This window comes from Sceloporus occidentalis, unplaced genomic scaffold, assembly GCF_023333645.1.
Source record: "Sceloporus occidentalis isolate IW3139 unplaced genomic scaffold, rSceOcc1.0.p SCAF_4, whole genome shotgun sequence".
NCBI lineage: Eukaryota > Metazoa > Chordata > Lepidosauria > Squamata > Phrynosomatidae > Sceloporus > Sceloporus occidentalis.
In genome coordinates this window covers 182,748,619-182,776,388 of record NW_028316984.1, presented here as the reverse complement: position 1 = coordinate 182,776,388, position 27,770 = coordinate 182,748,619, and the positions used below count along the sequence as shown (strand labels likewise).

The window sequence follows — 27,770 nt, the reverse complement described above, 5'->3', positions numbered from 1 at the left end:
CTCTTGCATTCATTCACAGCTATACATTGGTTTCATGTTTGTAACATACAAGCATTCAGACATCTCAAACCAATTTCCACAATCAACAAAATAACTTCAGCCTCTGGGTTTTGGTACTTGTCAATATACATATTTTTAAAAATAAATTATGCTGTATTATAGAACATTGTGGCTTGGATCAAAAGAAGAGGGGATGGAAAGATAAAAGATATTAGTACTGCTCCATGAAGTCTTGTGCAAGTTCTAACTGAAGCAATGGTGGCTGGTGGTTTCTCTATCAGCAGCTTAGTGAATCTCCATTAAGTTTTAGTCCAAACATGGAGCCATCCAAAATGCTAAACTTGTTTTAGGGATTGCATTCATCACTTGTGACAGTTGCTTTAAAGTTTGGACTAAAACCTAGTGTAGGTTCACTTACACACACATCCACACAGTGGTATGGAAACCACAATAAAGAAGACTTGTTGTGGTCCAGTGCAGCAGTGCTTTCTGAGAGTGGTGTTATAGTGGCTTTTTCTGAACTGGCATCTTCCAGAAGGACTACAGTTCCCAGCATCCTGAGGTGTAACTCAATAGAGCTGAAGGGATAACTATGCTGCAACCTGAGACCCACAGTGAACAACAAAGATACCATATAGCTCTAGCATACTCACTGTAATGAGCCATTAAAACTTACGGAAATGAGATTGGACAAAAGGTCACACAAGAAATGGAAGAATATATCTGGATTTGAGATAAATTTTTCACAGAGCTATGAAAGGACTATAATTTCCAGACTCTCCCAACAAATACAGTAAGTAGCCATGCTGCCTGGAGGTTTCTGGGAGCCATAGTCCAAAAAAAAAGTAACATTTCCAGGCCATGATTGTTCAAGGAAATTGGAAAAATCAATACTAGGAGTCAATATGGATTCCGTTTATGGAAAAGTAACACTGGATTTAAAAAATCATTGTCCATCAGTGCTTGACACAAGTGGGGGACCTAGTCCATGTGCTAGTTGTCTCTTTTGCATTCAGCTCAGCATAGAGGAGGAAAGGAAAAGACACAATGCTGCTTTTCCCAGTAGGCCCTCACAAAAGCAAACTGCTGCAAGCAATACATCTTGTGATGTGCCCCCCCAATTGGTTCTTGAACAAAATGAATGAACACACTTTATGAACAGCAAAGGAAGAGGAGACCCCTGCTTTCTTAATCTTTATATTTTAAGGCTTAGTTTTACTGGTTTCCTTTTCTCTACCCTCTTTTCCTTTGATTTACTAATCCTTGATATCTGTCAGTGCTACCCACAGGAAAGAAAGTGGAACTTATAGAGGTCACTGGGGGAGATTTTCCTGTCTGATTAGAGAGATTTTCCCCCCTACAGAGCAATGCTCCATTTACGTTAACAAATCTTCATATACATACCTACTCAGAAGTAAGTCCTAATGATTTCAGTGGACTTACTCCTAGGTAAATATGTACAGTATTGTTACCAGAAACATTCTAAAAAGCCAGGGGAATTCATACATTTCTTTATGGCAATAATCTTTTTCCCTAACTATATCTTTCTTAACTAAGTACATACCATTAATCTCCTGGAGCTAAAAAATAGCACATTATTTTATTCCTGCTCCATTTTTATTCTAAGAATAACTTTGCAAAGTAGGTTATGTTGAGAAACTCCAATTGGCTCAAGGTGACCACATCAGTTTTACATTTTGGGAAAGCTGGCATCTGTAATGTGCTTTGGGCAGTGGGGCTGGATATGAACACAGAGTACATACAGTGGAACTGAGAGAGAGTTGTAATTCTGAGTGGATTTGAAGACATTTTAATTTTAGAACAATGCATGTTACCTATTATATTTATTGTTAATCATGCTGTATACATGCATGTGCACACAATATGATATATACTGAATTGAGTTTTCTTTTTTTGCAGCCTTCCCTAAACTCAGTACATCAATTCTAGGCTTCCTCTGCTTAAAACAGTAATTTTGTCACACTGGTTTCCAGATCTTCTGCAGCTGTGAATCCCATTGACATAGAAAATATTATGGATCTTTTTACTAGATTGTACGCCATAGCCAGGTTTACTCTTATCTATTTATTGTTTGTATGTACAGCGCTATATAAATAATAATAATAATAATAATAACTATTCATGTCTAATCAAATGAGGGTCAGCATCCCTGCTAAATGGCATTGAAAGCTAAGTCTTTTCTACCAGTGGATTCTGAAGATTGATAATAGCTGCTGCTGTGCCAGTGCTGTATTCTGCCTTGGATTATATTTACAAGATGGGCAATATGTTGTATGCAATTTCATAAACATAACTGGTGTATTAAAAAAACAACAGTAATTTTGTGTGTCCTTCCTCATCAGTAACTTTTTAGCCTCTTGTTGCTTGCTCGCACTCCTTTGACTACACTCTGATTTTGCTCAGCCACACATGTCCCAGTTTTCTTCTGTGAAATGCTGGAGGATAAGCCTGCCACTGGTTGCATAGGCCTGTTTGCTAACCATGGTTTTGATCATTTGACCATCAAGCAGGGGAACAAACAACTATTTTCAGGCAATGAAACATCTAAAGGTTAGGAGTAAAACTACTTCTTCTAACTTGACATTTTCTGCCTATCTAACTACTGGGAAAAGAGAGAATTAAGCAGCAGAACACTGGATTGTAAGAGTATAAAGAGCACAGATTTCACCCAGCTCTCTGCATTGACTCTATTTGTTGATAAAAGTAGGTCTCACTGTTGCAGACTGAATGCTAAATCTGTGTTCTGTTTTGCCAAATGCATACCCTGGAAGCCTGGATAGTAAAGGAATAAATGGGTTTCAAAATTATAAAGCATAATACATAAAGATAATATAAAATATAAAGTTTTATGGATTGTGGATTGTGCGGGTAGATTGCAGGCACTGGCTAGTTCCAGGCATGAAAGGAACCTAATGGGCAACAAAGTGATAAGCATCTGAGAAAAAAACATAAACTTACAATGAATTTGAAAAGAGGGCAACATTAAAGTGTAGCTGGCTGGTGCTATATGATGTGCCTCAGGGCTGTAAATATAAAATCACACTTCATTCAAGGTAAGTCCATTTTGCACAATTGATTTTAAAGGTCCATGAAATCACACATCTGTCTTGCCGCACTGGCCCCATCAGTACTGATAAGAAATTGTAAGAATTAGAAGAGTTTCATGGCAAAGTTTCATGGCAAATGAAATATAATATTTAATTTATTCATTTGCATTTGTAGCCTGCCACAAGCAAAAGCCCCAAAACAGGAAACGATAACGTAAAATACACACTAGTGCATAAGATTATTAGTTTGATTTGTACGCTGTCCAATATCAGAGTTTCAACATGAGCAACATAGTTAATGTGTGGCATTCCCTGCCACAGAATGTAGTGATGCCTGCCAAGTTGGATGACGTTAAAAGAAGATGGAACACATTCATGGGAGACAGAGCCATCAGTGGCCACAAGTCAAGACAGATGGCTGGTATTGATAATCACAGGTATGAATGTGTAATCTAGAATTATGCATTCATAACTGATTCATAATCATGATCCCTATGTATTCAATACTGTAGGAAATGTGTTGGAGTCGTAAACATTCTATGAATCTGTGATTCTAAGACTCTCAGTACTGATTTACCAGGCAGCAACTGCAGTGAGCCACAAGGGTGTGTCCTCCAGTCATAGAATCATACAGTTGGAAGAGGCATCAAGGACCATCCAGTCAAACCTCCTGCCATGCAGGAACACAGAATCAAAGCAGCCCCAACAAATAGCCATCTAACCACTGTTTAAAAACCTCCAAACAAGGAAACTCACCACACTCCAAGAGAGTGTGTCCCTCTGTTGAACAGCTCTTACTGTCAGGAAGGTCTTCCTAATGATGAGATGGAATCTCTTTTCCTGTAGTTTGTTGGGTGGGATGAACCTGTTGGGAGCAATTTCTGGTGCAAGTAAAAATTGCAACAGGAATTCTGATTCTAACCTTCACAATGATGATCACTGGCAGGAGGAGGTGGAAACATCAGTTTGCTGCATCCTAATCAACAGGAGGGGAAGAGACTCTTATTGCTCACAGTGGCTGCTAGCTGGTAAGTGAGGGGGAGGGGGTCAGGCCAGGGTACACTACATAACGTACATAACTAAGGTAATTACATAACTAAGTAACACATGTAGAATTCCAGCCTGTGTGGTGTGTGCGTATTAAAAAAAAATCTTTAGAGTCAGTTTGCTTCTGCATATCATTTCTAGGAGATGGAAAATGCTATTGTGCCCATGTCCTGCTGCTGGGCAAACCATAGGCAACTGGTTGGTCACTGTCCGAATAAAACATGTAACTAGATTGGTCTTAGTCAAACCTAGTACAGCTCTCTTTTTGTTAACAAAACCTTTATCAAAATACCAAACCACAATCTCCATGCTCTCTTATTCCTAACCACTAAATGCTGACCAAAATGCAATCCAGTTTTTAATGCTGTTTCTGGAACCCCGTTCCACACATTGCATACAGTAAATTGTTAAGTGAAAGCTTAAAGATGGCAGAAACAGAAAATTGCCAGTCAGACCTGCAACAATATTTGGCAATATTTTGAACCAGAACAGCAGTTCACAGAAGTTCTCTTGAGTGAACCCAAGATCTTAGCCACCAATGACATTGTTAAACACATAGGCTGGCATTCTGTGGCCTCATTCCCACTTACAAATAAATTGGTTTGCGATCCAAATCAATGGATCAATTTGACAGTGGAGCGTGGTTCACACTACATTTGCCCCAATCGCATTTTTTCCCTGTAAAATAACCCACTTGTGGTTCACATTCACAAATGAATCAATTAAAAATGGACCTGCTCCAGCCGATCGAAGGGAAAATTTAAATCGATTCCAATCCAGATCTGGTTCACATTTGCACTGCATCAATTTATCCAAAAAGACATGGAAAAAAACAGCCTCAAAAAGATGCGGGTTAAATGGGTCTGGTGCATGCCCCCCCCCTCCAAATTGCTTCATCAATTTGATTCATGTGGGAACTCATTTGAACCCGTTCAAACTGATTTGCAATCTACTTTAAAAGATAGTGGGAATCAGACCTGTGCTGTAGTTACAGATTCGTAACCTAGAGTTACAGATCAGTATTCTGATCTGTATTCAGTATTCTGATGAGTATGCTGAATTGTATCCAGCAAGACTATGCATTTACAATTGTGGCACTATTGCTACTATCATAAATGGGCCTCCACTTCAAAAAATACCTGAACAGCCAACAGCTATACTAAGCAATGCAGGTCTGTTCAGCTGGCAATTCGGTGCAGGAAGATGATATTTCTAGCTTCCTTTCAACAGTGAGCAAGACTGCAACAATCAGAAGCAGGAACTTGTCATAATCTCTCTTGGCAGCCTTACTCGCGGGTGGGAGGGGGTAAGAAAAGTCATCCTTTTGCTCCTCAGCTACCAACTAAACAGATCTCCATTGCTTGATGTGGCTGTTAGCTGTGAAAATAGGATTGGGGGCTGGCCCACGAGATGTTATTTAGTTATGCATTCATAACTAAGTAGGTGCTGTAGCTATCGATGATAAACTATGATCTTACCCAATGGGGCTGGGCAAGTGTTCTTCTCCAGATGTTTTTTGCCTACTTCTCCTATCAACCCTAATCTTCATAGCCCAGTTCTGAGGAAATATGGGAGTTGTAGTTCAAAAAGTCTGGAGGACCAGTTAATATACAGCTGTCCACAACTAGGGATACATTAGGCTCAACTTTTAGATAAACACTCCTAGTCCTAGGCTTGTACTTTTGATTTGTATTTGAAACAAATGAGGTTCTAACAATCAAGTCAGGAAATAAGTTATCTCAAGATAATGGGCAGAAAGCAAGAGCTTATTCATGATATGACATGCTTCCTTGGAACATGTACTTTCAGCCATACCAAAAACAGGCACGCACCTTGCTCCCCATTGATCACCAGGGACATCACCTCATCCAGTTTTGAAGCTCGGTGTAGCATGTAGAGACATCTAGTGGCTGAATAAAGGATACTAAGAATCTTCAGAAATTAGCTATAGGATGGGGAAATAGTGGCGGCTGTTGGGTCCTATGCGGCAGTGTTTCAGCTCTGGGTTTTAGTGTGAAGGAGCTATCTAAGGTGTCCTATCTAAAAACTGGTTTAGCTTATTGGAGGGTTCCTTTAAAATTTGGAATCAAACCCAGGGCACAAGTACTGTTCCATTGAAACAGGAGCTATAAACTGCTGCTGTGGAGAGGTATAAAGAAACATGATGAATCAGGCCGATGAGACTTCCTATTATTCACTCAACAAGAAGGTTGCTCTGGGTATATATGTCACAAGAATTCTACACATAGGATATTATGGTGCTCGCTTAAGTAATAAAATCAGAATTTACATGTGCGTGAGCTCTACAGCATCTCCCTATTACTCAATTCAAATTAATGTAGTCATGGAAATAATATAAACAGTGTGGATCCATACAACCTAAAGACTGGAATGTTTCTCTCAATTTGACCAAAACTGGCTTTACTATGTAGGCATGACAACCCTATTGTTTTTAAGGAAGAGCACATCTGCTGCAGCAGTAATATAAAATAGCTTTTCCTGTCAAAGCCCCCAGATTTAATCCCTGATATCTCATTTTAAAAATGTACATAGATGTCAGGTAGTGAGAAATGGCAAAGGCATCTGTCTGAAACCCAAGAATGCTGCTGTCAATCAAAGTAGACAATATGAGGTAGATTGATATCTGGCCTGGTAGGAGACACCTTCCCAAGCCATGAGGCATAAATGAAGGGCCTTTTGAGACTGGAATTCAGTAAGTGACTTGCATTGTTGTAAGTGGACTTACATCTGCAGGAAATAGAATTCAGCAGTTCTGCAACAGCCATACTGAGCAAGGAGCTGATGCCACATTACTGTGCAGGGGAGTCAGCAAAGTACACACTGAGACCACTACACAATAAGTGTCAATGCTAATCAGGAACGTCTAATGCACATCAGGATACCAGCTAGGTAGAACCTTCTATATGTTGTTTAACTGTAGTTCCCATTATTCCTCATCATTAGCTATGCTGGTTAGGACTGAAGGGAGCTGCAGTTTAGCAGTCTCTGCAGAGGTGAATGCTGGAATCCTATATGAGTGTCTCCAGAGGAGGGTGACCCTCCAGAGGAGAGTGAAAGGTCTGGGAATCATGCCCTATAAGGAGAAACATGGGGAGCTGGGTGTGTTTAGCTTGAAGAAAAGGTTAAGAGATGATATGATAGCCCTGTTTAAATATTTGAAATGATGTCATACTGAAGATACAACAACTTTGTTTTCTGCAGCTCCAGAGAATAGGACCTGGAGTAATGGATTCAAACTTCAGGAAAAGAGATTCCGCCTCAACATCCTGACAGTAAGACCTGTTTGACAGTGGACTACTTTGCCTTGGAGAGTGATGGAGTCTCTTTCTTTGTTTTTTTTAAATAGAGGCTGGATGGGGTGCTTTGATTGTGGGTTCCTGCATGGCAGAGGACTGAACTGGATGGCCCTTGAGGTCTCTTCCAACTCTATGATTCTATGACCTGTTATGTTACATAACTTTACATATACCTAGCTATGTTGCAGAGGTGGTAGGAAACCCCTTTATGAATTGCGAAAATGTGTAACGGGAGTTCCCAATGGGCCTTGGTCCTCATGAATATCAGGACCAATAGCATCTGTCCTGCTCTGTATTAGGCACCAATTGCTCGTCATGCACTTTTCTGGCTTCTCTACACAGCTGCCTGCCATTGGATATGGAATGGATGTTACACAACTCCACAGTTCTAATTTCCACAGACATAAGATGACTTACAAACAGGATTCTAGCTGCACTTTGCCCACTGTGGCTTTACTCAGTTGATCCACGATACATCAGGTCTACTCTTTCATTCAGGCATTGTCTCCAGGGTCCAGATTTAGTTCATTTTTTTCAAGGGGCATATGTAGCATGGTTCTGTTGCTGTTGTTGTGTGAATTTTAAAACTATTCTTTCTTTAAACACAGTCAACCTTTCTTTAAAGGGTGGAAGCTCTAAGCTAAATACACATACCCTGCAGGTTTATTAATAGTGCCAAATTATGTTGTTGTATGTTTGCAAAGATTATTTCCTGACTTGATTGTGAAAGCTGCACAAGCACAAATGTATTTGCTGGCTTGCTATTTATAGCAAAAAGTGCTTACTTTGGGAACTCTTGAACATGATGGATTTACAAACCTTCCCTACACTCATTGTTTCTGGCTACTGCTCATGATGAATTATTGCTGATGTTGGCAACTCAGAAACTGTATCTTTTTTTAAAAAAAAGAAGAAGCAAAAGCAAATACCCTTTTTTGGAAGTAAAAAAACCCCACACATCTTGAGCCACCTTGAACCTGACCTTTACTACCAAATTTAAGATTAGCTTCTCTGGAAATAAGCTTGAATAAAATAGCCAGAGTCCTGTTGGTGTTTCATGCATGCATAAGTTCCCTGTAGAAATGGTTAGGCATTTTTGTCCAATGCAAAATGCCCACATTGAGTTGATGGAGAATACCATATTGAGTTGTGGAGACAGAGTTGCAAGTATGGTGCTACATGCTTGTACATGGTACGCCAATGTACATGCACTTTAAGCTGGCTGCACATGCATATTGCAAACTGATGTGCGTTGTACACTGTGCAGTTCACATTCAGATGCCTATGCACTTTGGATTGCACAATACTGGGGCAGCTTGTGCAATAACTATGTAATCCCATAAGTGTAAAGTAAAATGTAAAGTGTAAAGAGGAAGGAATATCAACCATCTAAGGTATGCAGACAGTACCATGCTACTAGCAGAAAACATCACAGACTTGGAACAACTACTAAGAAAGGTCAAGGAAGAAAGTGCAAAGGCAGACATGCTGCTGAACATAAAGAAAACAAAAACAATGACCTTGCAGTATCTACATAAATTCATCATAGACAATGATGGATACTCAGTCAAGGAGACTACAGCCCTGAGCTTGCAGGACTTAGCAGAGTGGTTGGGGGGGGGGGGGGGTTGGAGATGTCTCATACACGGGGTCACCATAAGTCAAAGTCTATTCTAAGACAGTTAACAACAACAATGGGAGCAGTAACCAGATGCTTCTCTTATCCTGCCTACTTGCCACTAAGCATGAAGTGGCCGTATGAAGCAGTTTCAGGGCTTCACAGGTAGTTTGAGGGAGGCTTTGGGTGCTGTGGAGGGAAGATGTGAATAGCAGCTCTTACAGAACTTGAAAGAGGACATTTGCACACTTTCTTCTTTCTGTGCATGTCCCTAACTGAATTCTGGCCATAGTTTGGAAATCATGTTTAGTCCTTATTGGCTTGCTTTTAGGTATGCCATAGCTTTTTGTTATGGCATACACTGGGTGCTGCCAATGCATGTTTTTGTTGTTGTTGTTGTTGTTGTTGTTGCAATAAATCTACATAAAGTTGGTAGAATTATTTGTTAAGGGTAGAACTCTGGCCTACTGAACCAGAGTTCATTTGGCACTGTGTTGTTAAATAAACTTCTGGGTTCAATCTACTATTAGACTTTATTCAAAGGTCTTAAAGGGTTTTTAAATATCCCTTTCAGTGGTAAGATACTTTATTGTAAAGAAGATAGTCCTCTGTTTAAAGACGTTCTCTATATGAATAGTTGCCCAGTGAAATTCTAATTTAAATATAAAGAATAACAGGACTGCAAACTTGAGAGTCATGAAAACTTTTTTTAATGTATGCTGGCTTCATAGAAATTTGGCATTCTGAAATTTAAAAATGGCCTCAGACTTTCTCCATCACATGTTGTTTTTTTCACAACTTGTATTAAAATTTCTATATTGCAATATATGACTGAATGCCCTCATAATGCAAAGAGCAAAAAATGGGTTAAAATCTCTTAATAGATTTTCAAATCATTTTAATTCTCTGATAGCAAACACAAAAATAAATTAAAAAGCACTGAAAGAAATTGCACTGGAGATCAATGTCCATACTTTATCAAAGCTAACAACTAAATTGATTAAAAAAATTGTGAAAGAACTATGTGTGGTACAACTTTTTATTGTATTTTTCAAATTCAGCACCCAAGAAATAGATTAAAAACTGGTACAACATTTTAAAAAGTTTTTTTTTTCATTCTAGGCCTGTGTAATAAGAGGGAAAGTTGGGGGCTACTGTGGTTGACTGTTAACACTCAGCACTAGGACAGCAGCCTGAACAGGCCCATGGATGATGTGAGACAGAAACTGAGCACATTACATTTTTTTACTGTAACCTCCCAGTTTCCTCACCAGCAAGATTATATTCTGATTGGAGGATCTTTAGAAAAACAGTTCAGAAGAAGGAAAAAACCCCATTGCCAAGCTCTGACATGGTTACAATTACCCCCAATCCCATGGAGAGATGCATTCTAGGAACTGGGATGGATCCAGATTAAGATGCATGCAACTGGGCTAGTGGATGTGGACTTCCCTGCCTTGTCCTTCCCATAGTAGTACTTCCTACTCAGAAAATGGGGGTCTGACAAGGAACTCCTCCTGAAATTTCCTGTTCTAAACAACCATTAAAAGGACAAAATTATTTTATTGTTTCAATTGTTTCTCCTGGGAAGCCTTATGCAAACCTTCCTCTTTTACACCCTTCCTATAATTTTGATTAGTATTTGTTTTTATTGTGAGACACCCGGAGTCCTAGTTTTGAGATAGTAAAAGGGGCAAAGCACAGTGAATGGGGGAAATGTTTCAGGATGTGTAGATCGTACACAATATTCTAATAAAGGTAACTGTTATAGTGTCCCTAGAAATATTGTTCTAATGGTATCTAACAATAGTTTGTTGTTGTTGTGTCCCTTCAAAACATTTCTAACTCTAAGGTGACCCTATTATAGTTTTTTCTTGGCATTTTCTTGCCATTGCCTTCCCCTGAGGCTGAGAGCATGTGACTTGCCCAAAGTCACCCAGATAGTAGTAGAGCCAATACAGTGCATGCTGACAGTGCAGGGCTGGGAATTATGCAGGCCTATATTGTTGGACTGCAAATACCAGCAGCTCTAAACAGAACACACAATGGTAAGAAATGCTGGAAGTTAAAGCCCAACAATATTTGGAGAGCTGCATAATTCCCATTCCAGCAGCTGTCTTTGACAGGGCTGGTCCTTCAGGACAGACTGAAGCTCCAGTAGCAGATCTGGAACACCATGAAAAGACAGTCAAGAGTTATCTATTTAATTTGTTGTTCTAAGGGGTTTTGTGCACTGGCAACATTTGGGCCAGACCTGGATGGAAACTGACACAAAGCCATGTTCTGGGGCTACAAACCAGAGTAAAAAGAAGCTCTGGTGCTCTCCTTCAATGTAGAAAATTAGCATCATCACACCAGCATATAAACAGTGTGCTGTGAGTGTGGAAATGTGGGAAGGACCAGGCAGTGTATAAAAGCAGTATGTGCCTTTGGGCTGATAAGATGCAGCTGCCAGCACCATTGCTTGCCATACATTTTTTTTTCTTTTGAGCATGCAGGTACACAAGTGGCCAGCTGCACCGTAAAATCATTGCACTGTCACACACCATATGTTGTCAAAGTATGACAAACATGGCAAGTTGCCAATAATGCAATGGATGTAATTAAAACATACACAAACCAGACAGTCGAACAGGGGTACATGGGGTAAAGTGGGGAAATGTGTATGTATGGGGGGCATGGTTGTGCTTTGCCAATGTGTCCCTGGGTGCACTGATGCACTGTACAGGTGATGTGGCCAGCCACACAAGCATGTGGCCAGCCACATAAGGCATCTAATGGGATGGCAGCTGGGGAGAAGACGTAGATAATTCTGGTCTCAGATTTTGTGTTTTTGCGATGATGTGCATGCATGGTGGAGAGGCAACCCTCCCCCCCCAAAAAAAATCCTAAGAGGTGTGGCTTGACACAGCATAGTGCAGACTGGCTGTGGGTGCTGAACCCACCTTGGAAGTGGGCCATATGGTGTTTCCAATTGGTTTGGGGGGAAACGGGATCGGCCTGGTTTTCCCCGTCTATCTGCTCAGCCCTTTAGATATATATTTTTATTGCTAAAGATGGATAGATGTGTATGGCATTTGCTGCTTTAGTGCCAAAATAACCGGGCTGGGTATGGGTACTATGAATTATGACTTTATGGATATAAAGGGGCATTTCTTTATCTCCCTCAGACAGCAAAAAATCTTTGAATGGCCCTGCTCTTTTATGCCTATGTTAATCAAAATTCTGAAATGGATTCTTGTCCCTTTCCACCTTTCAGCATTCAATTTTTCAATTTACCCTTAGCTTTTCCCCCTCAGTTTAATGCTAAGATCTAAGGCAAGGGAGAAGTTAAAGCAAGGAGCTACTGCAGCCTTGTCTCTTTGAACAACCAGGGTTTGAAAATGTTCAAATCAACCTGCAGAGCGGTTTTACTCATGAAGAGCATGATTTTCTTTCTTCTGATTTTTTTTGAAAAGCCCCCCTCTAAAGGCATCCTGTAGCAGATGTAAGTTGCCTGCTATGAATTCAAATGCTTTATGATCTTTTGTTCCTTGAAACATCCATGGATTGTGGGGGTGCTCTTGAAAATGGTTTGAGCACAGCAAGGGCATGCTTCTGACACACTCTCATTCATGTGTCTCAGCAGGGCCACTCCTTACACTGTTGTAAGCCCATTCGATTTTACACACACATGCAAACACACATCTCTTTGCATGGTAACTCTTCTTAGCTGATTTTCATCATCTCCAGATTTACTGCCAGGGGGTGGCAAAGAATATTGTCACTTTAAATTGCTGGCAATTTAAAAAGATGCTTTGGACTGCCTTTGATTTACATGATTTGCTGATGTGGGTCAAGAGAGAGGAGATGGCTTTCCAGATGAAAAATTCAACATCCATATTTTCTTTAAAAAGGAGCTTCAGAAGTACATTCCCTTCTCTCATCAACACACACACACAAACACACATACAAAGAGAAAGAGAAAACAAATAGCTGTGGGATAAATTGTGCTCCATCATTATTATAATCCCTCCTCTTTTCATAGAAAATAAAAATAAAATAAAATAAAATGTAGTCTTGATGCACTCTTAAGAGAAATAAAATGAGTTCAACATAAGCTTTCATGGACTTCAGCTCACTTGCTCAGATACATCTGAAGATGCAGGATGCAGTCTACAAAGGCTTATCCTGAAATAAATAGGTTCATCTGAGACATGCCTCAGAACTACTTTTTTCTTCCCTTTTTAGGCAATTGGGATAACACAGCTAGCCATCTGAAAATTCACCTCTTTTGTGAGGATGTCTAGTTTTACAGTAATACAACTGCCATAGCTTGTGCCAAGACATCTTTAGGATTTTACTTTTCTTGTGTTGCAGAGGTCCCTGGAGACCAGCATGGTATAGTGGTTTGAGCATGGGACTATGACTCTGGACACCAGAGTACAAATCCTGAGTTGCTATGTAAATCCACTGGGTGACTTTGAGCAAGTCACACTCTCTCAGCCTCAGGGAAAGGCAATGGCAACCCCTGCCAAACAAATCATGCAAAGAAATCCACATGAGAGGTTCACCATAGGGTCATCATAAGTCAGAAACAATTTGAAGGCACACGGCAACAACAACAACAGAGGTCTCTTAGAAATCTGTAGTCAGTTCTCACAGAGCAACAGTTCCTATGGTCCTTGATGAGAAGAGATAACCATTACACCAGTTGAAATCTAATCTGGTGTAACAGATTGTACATGTGCTTACTCAAATATGTAAGTAATAAAGAACTCTGGCTTATGCCACAATGCAGAATTAATGCAGTTTGACACTCATTTCCTGCGATGGCTCAAAGTTATGAAATTTTGGGATTTGTAGTTTTGTGAGATATTTAGCTTTCTCTTTCATGGAGCTCTGATGCCACAACAAACTCCAAGTCCCAGGGTTCCATAGGACAGAGCTATGACAGCTAAAGTGATGTCAAACTGCATTAATTCTACAGTATGGTGGCAGTCTCACTCAAGATAGCATAAGGCACGTCATCGGTGCATGTGTCATGTGAATGCATGCACACCAAAATGGTACCTGGAGAGTGCGTAGCGTGCAGATGCTCCACTCTTCCGAGCCCTAATTTTGGCCCCAGGATGGCGCTTTTTGCCCATCTGTATCGGGCCTTAGAGCTTGGGAAAACTCATATGGGAAGATAGTCCTTCAGATTGCTTGAATCTGAGTCATATAGGGCTTTATAGGTCATAATCAGTACTAAGCAAGGAAAACAGGTATAGATGTGTATAAGAAAAAAATTATAGATTACAGTTGGCCCTCCACATTTGCACAGGACCCCTGTGAAAGTAGAAAAACTGCAAATAAAAAACCACCATGTTTTTACCTGAGATAACACTTCTCTAGGAATCTCTAGGTCTTCTATCGAACTCTGTAGTCAACATTTGCCAGAAGTTGACCATAGAATCATGCTGGAGGACCTACAAATGCCTAGAGAAGTGTTTTCTCTAGTAATCTCCATGTCCTCCAGTGCAACTGTATGGTCAATTTCCAGCAGAGTTGTGCCAGAGGACCTAGAGATTCCTATCGTGAACATATAAATCAAATCCATGAATAACTAAACCCTCAAATAATCAAATTTGCAAATGTGAAGGGTTGACTGTATTACAAATCCCCGTAAGAAAAAGGTATGGATTATTATGGGTATAGCTTACTATAAATTTTCATAAGAAAAAGGGTATAGATTATTTGCTGCTAATTCCTTCCACAATATTTGTGCAGTTCAAGCAGATGGGAACATGACAATTCTACTTGGTTACAAGCATTTTATATGTTTGTTTGTTTGTTTTAAAAACCTTAGCAGATTTATTGTGTGATTCTTTCAGTTGCTTTCTTTGGGCATTGCATGTTTGGAGTCTTGGGAAACATGAGTCTGGGTGGTCCATGTTCTTTTCTGACCTTCGTAATTTCATTTCCAGCCTGTGACCACCCACAAATATTAAATTGTACTCCAGAACACGTGATTCTTTTGGACAGGCTTTTCTGTGAAGCTGTCATTCTCCCAACTCTAAAGACAAAAGTGCAAACTCTAAACTGGTAGAAGGGCAGCTATGAAGAAACTAGACAGGATCCTTAAGTGTAAAGATATATCAAGTCAGGATTGTCCATTCCATTGCACTGAGCTATTTGGCACTGGAATGTGTTGCCACGGAGAGTGATGGATTCACCTACATTGGAAGTTTTTAAACAAAGTCTGGACAACCATCTACCCGGGGTGCTTTGAATGTGTGTTACTGCATGGCAGAGGGCTAGGTTGGGTGTCCTCAGAGGTCTTTTCCAACCCTAGGTTTCTATGATACTATGATTTCTGATTTCTCTGTATGGTTGTGAAAGCTGGCCAGTGATGAAAGCTTTTAAGAAGAGAATCAACACAACTGAAATGTGGTGCTGGAGGAGACTGTTGTACTTTGGACATATCATGAGAAGACATGATTGATTAGAAAATACAGCTTGGCAAGGTTGAAGGCAATAGGAAAAGAAGAAGACTGCATTACAAGATGATTGTTGTTATTGTTGACTTCAAACCATGGTGTCCCAGCAGGTTCATTGTCATGTCTTCCCTGACTGAGAGTATACATCCAGAACAGTGGTTTTCAAAACGTTGGTTCTCCAGATATTTTGGACTTCAGCTCCCAGAATTCCTGACTGTTGGCCAAGCTGGCTGGGGCTTCTGGGAAATGAAGCCCAAAACACCTGGAGGACCAAGGTTTGGGAACCACTGATCTAGAAAATTGCCTTTCTTTCTTCCTACTGACCTCCACCTTACTAAGGGATATCATCTTGTCTGGTGAGTTCTTTTCAACTGAAGAAGCAAGAGCCCTGAGTTTGCAAGATCTGCACAAGGCTGTTGATCACAGGATGACTTGGAGGTCTCTCATTTATAGAGTTGTCATAAGTTGCAGTCAACTTGACAGTAGTTAACAACATCAAATGTTATGAATGAATGCTTTAAAAATTCCACATGAAGGCTTATTTTGAGAGAGAATGCATGTGAAAGTGTGTATATTTAAATGCATATCTACATGCAATTTTTTTGGTGATAGATAGCTAGATAGATGTGATGATGCAGTAGCTCTGCCTTTGGACTGCAGTTTGGAGGCCATTTTAATTTTGGACTGTGGAAAAGGAGAACTAACAACAAACCAGCTATAATCCCTGTATTTGTGGCCAATAGGAAAAGTAACTGCACTATAGAGTTCTACCAGATTCATACTACTTTCACTGTCATGCCTTCTCCAAGCTACAATTCAGGAGAAGATTAGGAATGAGTATTAAATCATCTTACTTTTTCAGTGCAGACAGGCAACCGGGATACTTACAATTTTGGGAGCTGGAGCTCTCTTGCAGAGAATTCTACGCAATTACTAAACTGCAGATGCCAGTTTCATCCTTAGGATGAAACCATGATAATTAAAATGGTGTGTGACTGATGTAACAGTGTCATTCAGCTAAACCTGGGGTTGGTAAAGGTGACTGCCCTGGTGGTGCAGTGGTTAAATGCCTGTACTGCAGCCACTCATTCACAAACCATAAGGTTGTGAGTTCAATACCAGCAAAAGGGTTCAAGCTCGACTCAGGCTTGCATCCTTCCAAGGTTGCTAAAATGAGTACCCAGATTGTTGGGAGCAATTAGCTTATGCTTTGTAAACTGCTTAGGGAGTGCTTAAGTGCACTGATAAGCGGTATAGAAATGTACTTGCTAATGCAAGATACAGGTCCTCTAGTCTCAGGCCTTGAAATTTAGGCCCCAAATAGACAAGCCAAAAAATACAGTCTGCAACCATGCCAGCACGATTCATGCCTGGTCCCAATCCAGGCTGCCACCTTGGTTTTGAACTGGGCCAGCAAAAGGAGTGCTATTTTACAGCTCCTTTTCGACCCAGTTCTTCAGCAATAACATGGGTCCAGTGTAGTTTCACTCCATGTATGAGTCATATGTCATCTAAAAGCTACACCCGGAACACAGCTGGAAACCGCATCATTTGACCCATCTGATTCGGACCTTAGCCTTTTCATATTTTGTTTTTGTTTTGCTAGATCACCTGAGGGCAGTTGTGGCCTTGCAAAGATTGTTGGAGTTCAGCTCCATGTTCCCTCACCATTAACAAACCTATGACTGATGGAATCTGCAGTTCAACAATATCTCTGAAGCCACCATCACCTGTTCCAGTAGTAGATGATTAACTCATATACAAGCTGGAATTCTCCTAGAAATATATGTGTGTGTAAGTCACGTAATATATGTAGGCCTAAAAAGTCACCATGGTGCAATGGACATATTTTGCTGATAGCAGTGGAAGAAGAGATGCCAGCATGTTCCTCTGCACCTTGTGTCTGCAAGTTGCACATTGTGCATTGTGGTTGTGCATCCAATACCTTGCATTGTAGTTGTACATTGTATATTTTGCATTTGGCTCATATATCCTATATTTTACATTGAGGTTATATATTATATTGTAGTCAATGATATATGTTATGAAATGTTGCTATTCAGCATGAGGTGTGTGTAATGCAAATGTAGCATATCTCTGCATGCAGACATTTATGTTACACTGAGAGAATGTTGGATTGAGGCCAATGTGTGTCAAGGGGATGGTCAGACAGGACAGTGTATGAAATGTTGCTACGAATAAATGGCTAGCAGTCTGAGAACACTGTGAGGCCTTTACTGCTGTTGAGTTTCAGTCAATCAGTCTTTAAATAGAGCATAAAGGGATCTTTGCATGATATGGAATAATTTTCATTAAGCTATTGAAACTGCAGGCTCTAATCACTTTAATGGGCAAATTAAATCAGCTACAGCTTTAGAATCAAATAATGCTGTTGTTCCTTTACTCAGTTAGCAAATTTTAATCAGCAAGTGATGAGATTAAAAAAATCTTCCTTTAGTGTGTTGTATAAAAGTTAACTTGGGCCCTGGAATTCTACAATGACAGTCATGAAAAGAAATTATGATATGACCTTTATTTCTTACAATGAATGGTGGCTTTCTTTATTGATTGTAAATTATTTCATAGCTTCCTAATACCCTTACATATATTAACTTTTCTTGTGATATGCATACATATTACTTTGTGTAATTGTTCATGTCAGTAGCACTAGATTTCCCCCCTTGTTGTTGCTGTGTGCCTTTAAGTCATTTCCGATTTATGGTGATTCTAAGGTGACACAATGAAATGAAAATGAAATGAAATTTTATTTATATACCGCCGTTCCTATGATCACGGCGGTGTACAACAAAATAAGATACAACACAATACAAGTTACAAACATCATAAAAACCATATAGTACTATACATCATTAAATCCATCCTTATTCAGTCAAATAATAAGACAATCTAAAAATACAATAAATAGCATACAAAAGCAAAGAAAGACAGGACATGTGAGGGAAGGCATTACAACCCATGTCCCAACAAACTCCTAACAAAAGAAACAAACTACACCCCTTTCCTCAATCTCCCTCCCTCTAGAGAGTCCACGACGGCGGGACCAGGCAACAGTCCTTGGCGCTCCGCGCTGATGGTATAGGGGCGTAAACAGAGAGCTCTACAGGGGAGCCGGCGGGCCGGCTTTGTAGGGGCCGCTCCCACCGGCCCCGCCCCCTGGAGAAACGCCGCTGCGGCGGTGAGCAGAGTCCTCTGCGCTGCTCCTGCCCAGATGGAGATGGGCGGGCGGCGTCCTCTTTGGGGGAGCCGGCGGGCCGGCTTTGTAGGAGCCGCTCCCACCGGCCCCGCCCCCCTGGAGAAACGCCACTGCGGCGGCGAACAGAGTCCTCTGGGCCGCTCCTGCCCAGATGGAGACGGGCGGGTGGGCGGCAGTCACAGGGTTTGCTTGGTGGAATTTGTTCAGAGAGGGATTGTCTTTGCCTTCCTCTGAGGCTGAGAGTGTGTGATTTGCCCAAGGTCACCCAGTGGGTTTCTATGACCAAGCAGGGATTTGAACCCTGATTTCCAGACTCACGGTCCAACACTCAAACCACCATACCACACTGGCTATCATCCCCTCTCTTTTCCCTGCCAACTTATTATTCACTCCACTTGGTTATCCCCCCTTGATCACAACCCTTTCTCATTGGCCAAATTTATCAAGTCAAGTGAAGTTTTATATGCTGAAAAACACTGATAATTGCAAACATGGGAGGGAATAATCATTTCAGATCCAACTCATATGGGACTGGTTACAACTTACAAAGAAGAAGACAGCATTATAGTTTATTGTAGATTGGCTGATGTGAAGTTGGCATTGCCCATGTCTCTAATTAATAATAATTAAGATCCATTAGGTCTTACTACTTTACTGTTCTTGTTGTTGTGTCCCTTCAAGTCATATTCAACTAATGGCATCCCTAAGGAGAACCTATCATAGGGTTTCTTGGCAAGATTTGTTCAGATGGGATTGCCTTCCTCTGGAGCTGAGAGAGAGTGCCTTGCCCAAGGTCATTGAGTAAGTTTCCATGGCTGAGTAGAAATTTAAAACCTGGTCTCCCAGAGTTCAGTATTACTGTCACACTGAAGAATTAATGAAGTCTGACACTGCTTTAATTGTCATGGCTCCATCATATGAAACCCTGGGATTTGAAGGGGATTTTGTGCTTCCAGAGCTCTCTGATAGGGAAGGCTAAATATCTCACAAAACTACAGATCCCAGATAGCACTGAGCCATGACAGTTAAAGTGGTGTCAAACTGCATTGATTCTGCTATGTAGATGCAGGCTCAGAATCTTAGTCCTTTATTCAAACCATTACACACCATCTCTCTTCACTTTCCTTTACCTCCTCACGTTTTAACTTGAAGAATCCTAACAGCATCTCAGAAAGCCCTCTCCTGTATTCTTGCCCCTCTTTCTCTTTCCAAAATCTATGTAGGAGGGTTTCAGAGAGCCCTCTCCTATTGTCTAGCCTTCTTCAATAGTTCTTTCTGATGAGTTATAACATGCTCCCCTTTTCTCCTAGGAAACCTCGCGTTTGACAGGAAAAAACATTCTATCAAATTGTCTGTTGCCTGGCTTTTGTTCCTGATTGCCTGGGCAAGAATGGATACATCAATTTGTTGCTTGTCTGTTTTACGTCTATATATTTTCACCCAATCCATTTGTCAAGTCCCATTTCTGCACTGATCTTTACTTTTAAAAATCTATAATAGTGTAGCATCTTTATCTTAAAGATACTTTTAAAAAATATTATCTTTATTGATTGATTACACACACAAAACATAATTCAACATATATCAATTATTCATATAAAACATACTATATCACAAGAAAGATGTAGGTTGCATTGATCAATGCATATATCCTCTCAAATATGTATTATCCCCACAAAATACGCATTTTAAAATATATCCTGATCTATGGTGGGGAGGAGGACACAAGAACATTTGTCAGAATATTTGGAGAGTGTGAAATCTGATAGATAACTAAATTTTGATTTGGGAGATGTAGCACAGGTTTGCACTGGAATTCACCTAGGCCATATCTACTTGGGCCAAATGACACTTACTCCTCCAGCCCTCATAGTGAACAGTCCAGATGATGCAGGGCCCAATCCCCAGTTCTGGTCCAAACTGTCCTAAAGACATATGCCCAATTCAGCCCCGAAACCATGGTAGACCCCTTTTACAACAGATTTTAAAAGTTCACCTTTTGCTCTGAATCTTCTCAGAAAATCCGAAGCCCTCCAAATCAACACCAGGCAGATGGACAGCACAGTGGGATGCACACTCAAACAGCTGGTTGGCATTGCTCTAGAGCAGGGGTAGGCAACCTGTGGCCCGTGGGCCGGATGCGGCCCAGCGAGGCCTTGGGACCGGCCCCAGCCCAGTCCTGCCGCCAATTGCCACCGGGGCCTTTGGCCTCTCGCGCGCAGGGGCAAGGGGGGCAATTGTCTATAGACGCCTCAGAAACATGCATTTATATTAACATTTTTTAAAAAATCAGCAAAATTTTTTGCGTGTCCTCCACTTTTTAGAAAAAAAGTGTCCACCATTTGAAAATGTTGTCCTACATTTGTCCCGGTTTATTTATTTATTTTTTAAAAAATAATTATTTAATTATTTATTTTTTTGCTTCGGCCCCCCAGTTGTCTGAGGGACAGCAACCCGGCCCCCGGCTTAAAAAGATTGCCTACCCCTGCTCTAGAGTGCCCAGGTAATGGGGCACTCATAACAGAGACTTTGGGGCAGCTTTGGGACCAGAACACCAGAATACTGGGCTGCTCTCAGAGTATTCTGCCCATAAAGACACAGCCTTAGACTGAACTCTTCCAGAAACTCTAGTGTAAAGGAACAGAAGAAAACCAGATTTTAAGATTCTTTGCTCAGCTTCACAGGCTTATCCTGGAGTGGTGTAGAGGAGAAGTTGACTGTAATAAGAATGAGAGAACAATTACTCTGTGCACATTTCTCTAATCAAAATGCTTGATGCTTAAAAGTCAGTTCATCCCTGTAGGGAATGAATGCCACAGCTTTACAAAAGAAAGGAGGGGATAATACACACTAGGGAAAGCCCTTAAATAATTGATGTGTGTTGCTTTTATCTACATGTAGGGATGACAGAACATCTATGTACTTACTGCTAATGGATAGTGCAAGAATGTCAATATAATTGCTACTGGTGGAAGAAAGCTAAAGTGACTGCCTTCTCCCAAAGAGACTGGCATTTCTTTTCTTTTTTTCTTTTTCTCTTAAAAAGCAAACCTTATGGTCACAGGTGTCTTGTCAAAAGAACATTATACATTTCCATTTGGGTTTTAGAGAAAGAAACCAGGATCTCATTCCACACTACTCATTCACAATTATAGTATTATGATTCCACCTTAACTGCCATGATCCCATCCTATGGAATCCTGGAATTTGTGGTTTGGTGAATCACTAGAGCACTTAGAATACTAAATGCCCTCTCTAAACTGCAAATCCCAGGATTCCATGGAGTTCCATGAAAAATAACATGACAGCTATCTTTAAATATAAGACAGGGTGTCATGTAAAAGACAGAGTACATTTACTGTGGGTTTTCCAGGCTATGTGGCCTCAATCTAGAAGAATGTATTCTTGATGTTTTGCTTGCATTTGTGGCTGGCATCTTCAGAGAATGGTGGCATGGAAGTTTGTGAGGTATATATATACTTGTGTGAACCTTGGTTAGGAGGAAGTGATTTACATATTAATCTGCATGTTGGTCTGTTGTTGAATGACAAGGCCTCAGGATGGGAGGATGAGGTGGGTAGAAGTTCTGCTAAATAGGCACACATCCACCTTGCATATGTGAGAGATCCACATACAAATAGTGACAGTGTGAGTTCCCCAACCTTGGATGTATCCACGCTGCAGAATTAAAGCAGTCTGATACCACTTTAACTGTCATGATTCCAGAGGCTCTCTGTATTTACTTAGCTTTCTCTCCCCACCAGTTGTTGCCCCAGGCCTCTTAGTTGCCTCTAACCTCCTGGCTAGAAGCAGTTAAATTAGATTAAGGATGCTGCCACTCTGCAGAACTAATGGCAGTTTGATGCCACTTTATCTGTCATGGCTCTATCCTGTAGAATTTGGGGATTTGTAGATGGTTAAGGTATTCAGCCTGGTCTGTCAGGAAGCTCTGGTGTCTCACCAAACTACAAACCCCAGGATTCTGTAGGAGAGAGTAATTGCAGTTAAAGTGATTTCAAACTGCTTTAATTTTGCAGCGTGGATACACCTTTAGATAAAAGGTCAATCTTACTGGATGACCTTGTCATAGTACATCATTCACTTCTGAGTTTTAAGTTAGGCCCAGTCATATAAAATTTCCCCAGGGCCTGCAGTTTTATTCAGAATGCCAGTCTCTTTGCAGGCTGGTTGTTTTGTACAGCTATGATCACATTACGCTTGCCCTGCTTTCTTTAAGGGAGCAGCCTGGTTGTACATTGCAAACACTTTTCAAAACTCTGGAAGATAACAGAATGTCTGGATGGTTAGAGCTTCTTTTCAAATGGAGAGCTTGGAAGTAACGGGTTACAATAACAATCACTGCCTTTTAAACATATTTCTAGGGATTAGGGGCAACTTTGTTCTCCCAACTTTGTGCCCTCCACATGTGCTGCGCCACATCTGCCATCCCCATTCTGCTTGCTAGAGGTCATGGGAGTTGTAGTCGAACACACCTGAAGCATGTCATGTGGCTGGGAAAGCAGACATAATTTGTAATTGAATCCCTTGTAATTGAATCCTGATCCTGTTCTGTCTTACTGCATGTATATCTGCCTTCTAATTAGATCAAAGCTAACATATTTTAAGTATCCAGCATTTAAGCTGACAGGATAACTAAGTCACCCATGAGCAAACAGGGAACTATTAAATTAAACACAATTTATGCTGTAATTTCAGGGACATAAAGATATACATTGACTTTGCATACGTGCACACCATATAGCAAAGTACCATAATGAGGCTCAAATAATGCATTATGTTAATTATGTGAAAGTAATTATGCATGTATATGCCTTCAAGTTACCAGTTAACTCATGGTGACCCCATGAATTTCATAGGGTTTTCTTCTGCAAGGAATACTCAGAGGTGGTTTTGCCAGCTCCTTCTTCTGAAGTACACTCTACAGCACAGCATGCTGCAGTGGTTTGAGTGTTAGGCTATGATTCTCGAGACCAGAGTTTGAATCCCCACTCAGCCATGGAAGCCCACTGGGTGACCTTGTGCAAGTCACACTTTCTCAGCCTCAGAATAAGGCAAAGGCAAAGCTCCTCTGAACAAATTTTGCCAAGAAAATGCTATGATAGGGTTGTGATTAGTCAGAAATGACTTGAAGGAATACAACAACAAACTGGTGGTCTCCCTTCCAAGTACAAACCAAATCTGACCTTGTCTGGCTTCCGAGATCATACAGGGTCTAGTGCCTTTAAAGCATTTAGGTATGAAAGCAATTAGTACACTTTAAATAGCTGCCATAGGGGAAGGGTAACAAGATCAGCAGGGAGATGTATGAGAGGAGGGATCTTATTTCCCTATCATCATTGTGACGAAAATTCTTGTCACCCATATGCACCCTTACTCCGGGAAAGCAAACTTCCATTAATGTCAGTTCAGTTGTATATGGGTAAACTAGTAACAGAGTCACACCCACAGCAACAATGATCTGTTAGAAATGATATCCTAACCCTTTTCTTTTTTGCAAAGGAAAACGGAACATACAAGCAGCCATCGCAGCAGTTTCATTCATATTAGGTGGGCACTATATATCATTTCTGTCACTGGAATTTCATCTTCCTGTCCTCTCCCACTTCCCTGACATGACTCACCACAGTGCTTAACAAGCAAAATTGTTCCAGCTTCTAAACTGAGGCTAGCTCTGCTGGCAAAGCACCCTGCTCTAGTTTCTAGCTCCACGGTATACCTTTTGACAAGGCAACAAAAATATCTTCCTGTAATCTTTTCCCTATCTAATGTAAAGGATTGCTGCTTAGCATTGGTATATTTGGTTTGTTGTGCCCCATACAAAAACATATTGTGACCTAAAGCCGACTGCTCATCTTAAATCCAAGTCTGTATCCATATGTCTGTTGAAAAGGACAGTCTGTCCACAAAGACTCTTTTAGGGTATTAATGATAATTGTGGAGTGGAGAATACAATAGTATAATAAAATAAAGTGCATATTGACATGGAAAAAGCCAGTTATGCAAACTTAACAGCAACATTTCTAAAAACAAACAAATCCACACCTATTCACACACAGTGAATAGCCACACCTATTCACACACAGTGAGTTAAACGAAATCTGAAGTTTTAGTTACCAGCTATAACTGGAAGGAAAAAAATTCTTTGTTAGACTGAGGAAGAAATAGACAAATTAATATGTCCAGCATCTCCTGTAGCTTTTGTGTATCATTTTATATGCTTTGTTATGGTCTCTGGATCCAGCTTTCCAGAGGATATGGACATCTTTTTTAGCCCCAACTTGGGTGACATGAATGACCAGAAATGAGATGTTGAATTCATAGTTGTCACTGATAAAGATTTTTCCAGATATTGCTGAAAATCACTATTAAGGCACAGAGGAAACCACAATAGTTCCACAATACTAGGCCTCGATATGCTTTGAATGACAGTTCTCACTGTGTCCAGGCAGCATGGTCACTGTGGTTCAACTCCAAAAGAGGCCACCAGGTTAGGTAAAACTGGCCCAAGATAAGTCTGCCTAGCTCAGCTTCCCTAATTTGAGTTCCCAAATGTCACAGTAGTCATTGATCCTTCATATGGCCATGAAATTAAATGGTTATGCAACTGCCATAAACAATCCTACAGGAAAATGATGGTGCACTTTTAAATGAGCTGCTAATTTTTCCCAACCCAGATTGAATCATTTGGCATAGAATTGACCTGGGCCCCATTCACACTATAGAAATAACCTGGCGTGAAACTGGGTTATCTCCATGACTTTCACACAGGCCCCACATGCACCCAGCGCCGTTGGGGGGGGGCACTCAGAGAAACCCATTTAACCAAATGTATTTGACACCGGGTCCTTACTGCGGCTTTTGTAAAAGTCTGGAGCAATCTGGAGTACACTGCTGAATTGATCCAGATTGTGCAGGATCCTATCCAGAAGGGGGCCACCCCCATTTTGAATCAATCTGGTGCATGTGTGAATAACCAGGGTTTAAATGCCACTGAGAGATTTGGACATGTAAACCGTAGTGGGAACTACGGATCTCCTCAGGACAGAAATGCAAGTGTGAATCCCCCTCCCCTTCCTGGATTTTCCTTCCTGAAGTAAATATAGGATAAAGGATGACGCTTACCCAGAGGGAGTTCAGAAAAGCATGGATACCTATTTCCACCAAATGGCTCCAGTTCTTAAGCATATCTTTTTTCCCTAGTAAAGGAATGTGATTAGATATGCTATGCTAGACAACTATTTTTGAACCACAATGCACTTTTAGCAATAAATCTGAGTTTACTTCATTCTATCCCCCTTTTGAAATTGGGAAACAATACAAATAGGTTACAACAGAATACTAAATTCTGGTCCTGTGCCTAAACATTAGGTTCCAGATTTCTCTTAAGGAAAAATCTAGACACTGTAGATTCTATGGAATTTTACTATACACTATACAATGATACATGCTATCTTTTATTACATGGTCACCATATGTTGTTTAGTTGTTTCATTTATATGATGCCTTCTGTCCAATGAGCTTGGGTGGACATACATGGCTATCTTCCTCCCAGGTTTATTTTCACAACAGTCCTATGAGGTCAGTCAAGCTAAGAAAAAGATTGACTAGCCCAAAATAACTCAGTAAAACTCATGGCTCACTGGGGACTTGGATCTAGTCCTCCCAAGTCTTGCAAGTCCTCCCAAGTCCTCCCAAGTCTATTACTCCAGCCACTATACCACATTGAATAACAATATTATCATGGCTACTATTATAATTGTCTGCTCTTTGCCCAGAAACTTCAACATGTGAGAGGTCAGATTTTTTTTTGAAATGCTCATAAATATAGTTTACAAAGCTTTAAATAAAGCAAAATAAAAACATGAAGCTGTCGCTGTGTCAGTCCGTTTCTGGCTAGGCAAGAATGTTGTGGGACAGAACTGGTTTTGGAGGAATATATGCCTGCTTTTTCATGCTCTGACCCATTCGACAGGGTAGAGTGTTTTCCTCCGACAGGCATGCCAGCTTCTTTCTGTGTTGCTTTTGCAAGCTGAGAACATGAACTACACTTCGAGACAGTGTGGTAAATATAAATCCAGGACTTACCCACAGCCATTCCCTCACAGTCTGACATCATGCGAAAAGAAGTTTCCTTTAATGCAGCTTAGGCAAAACCACAGAAGGAGGGTAAAAAATAATACAGGACTTGTTCCTCTGTCAAGGCAAGCAGCAGAAACGTGAGCAAAACATGAACACTTCTGTCTGTCTGTCTCTCTCCTTTTTCTCCTCCTTTTTCTCCTTCTCCTCAGCTGTACATCTGCCCACCCGAGGAGTTACAGCAACAAATTCTGTCTCTGCCTTCTCATTATGGGATGTAAAGATAAGAATGTGCTTTTGTGCCAAAAGAGCACGCGATTGGTGGATAAATTTGTTGACATCCCTCCCCTTCAAACAGCTTCCTCTTTAATGTCACAGTGGCACTCTTGCACTCTTGAAAAGGGCATGGAATATTTATGAAAAAGCTTTTAAGAACTATGCTGAGAATCCGGAATCAGATGCCCTCTAAAATAATTATGATGTGGAGAAGCTTGTAAGTGGGGCTGGTTTCCAGGGCATTCCTGCTTACATAACAAGAACATGTGGCTAGGATGATGTACTCTACTTGGGAGAAACGAAAGTTGTTTTTGGCTTGATAAGCATAGATCATAGCTGTGGAGAAACTTTTTTTCTTTTGCTAAAAGCTACATTTGAGTATTTTTCTGTACCAAAGTTACAGAAGGTATGTTTTTATGGTCATTCTATCCATTCATGGACATCAAAGAATATTATATGTTGCTGTGATCACCCTTTCTATAAAGTTCGAGGGAATAGCTTTCTAGTGGGTTTGTGGTTTCCATTGGATGAAGGTCATTGGAGCCATTTTATTATTTTTGAGTTCATATACAGATACATATCTCAAGCGTAGGTGGAGGCACAGATAAAATACACAACCAGACAAAGATCACTGTTGTTCCCACATTTATAGATCTCAATGAGATTGGGGAA

General features: G+C 40.6%; 1 protein-coding gene across 1 annotated transcript in view; it reads right to left on the bottom strand.

Annotated features, from left to right (window-relative positions):
- Positions 1-27,082, bottom strand: part of EML1 (EMAP like 1) — a 186,478-nt gene extending 159,396 nt beyond the window's left edge. The window contains exon 1 of the mRNA XM_089522520.1: positions 26,832-27,082. Within this exon, the coding sequence (XP_089378646.1) occupies positions 26,832-26,862 (31 nt within the window). The 5' untranslated portion in view covers positions 26,863-27,082. The remainder of the gene's footprint in view (positions 1-26,831) is intronic.
- Between the last annotated feature and the right edge of the window lie 688 nt (positions 27,083-27,770).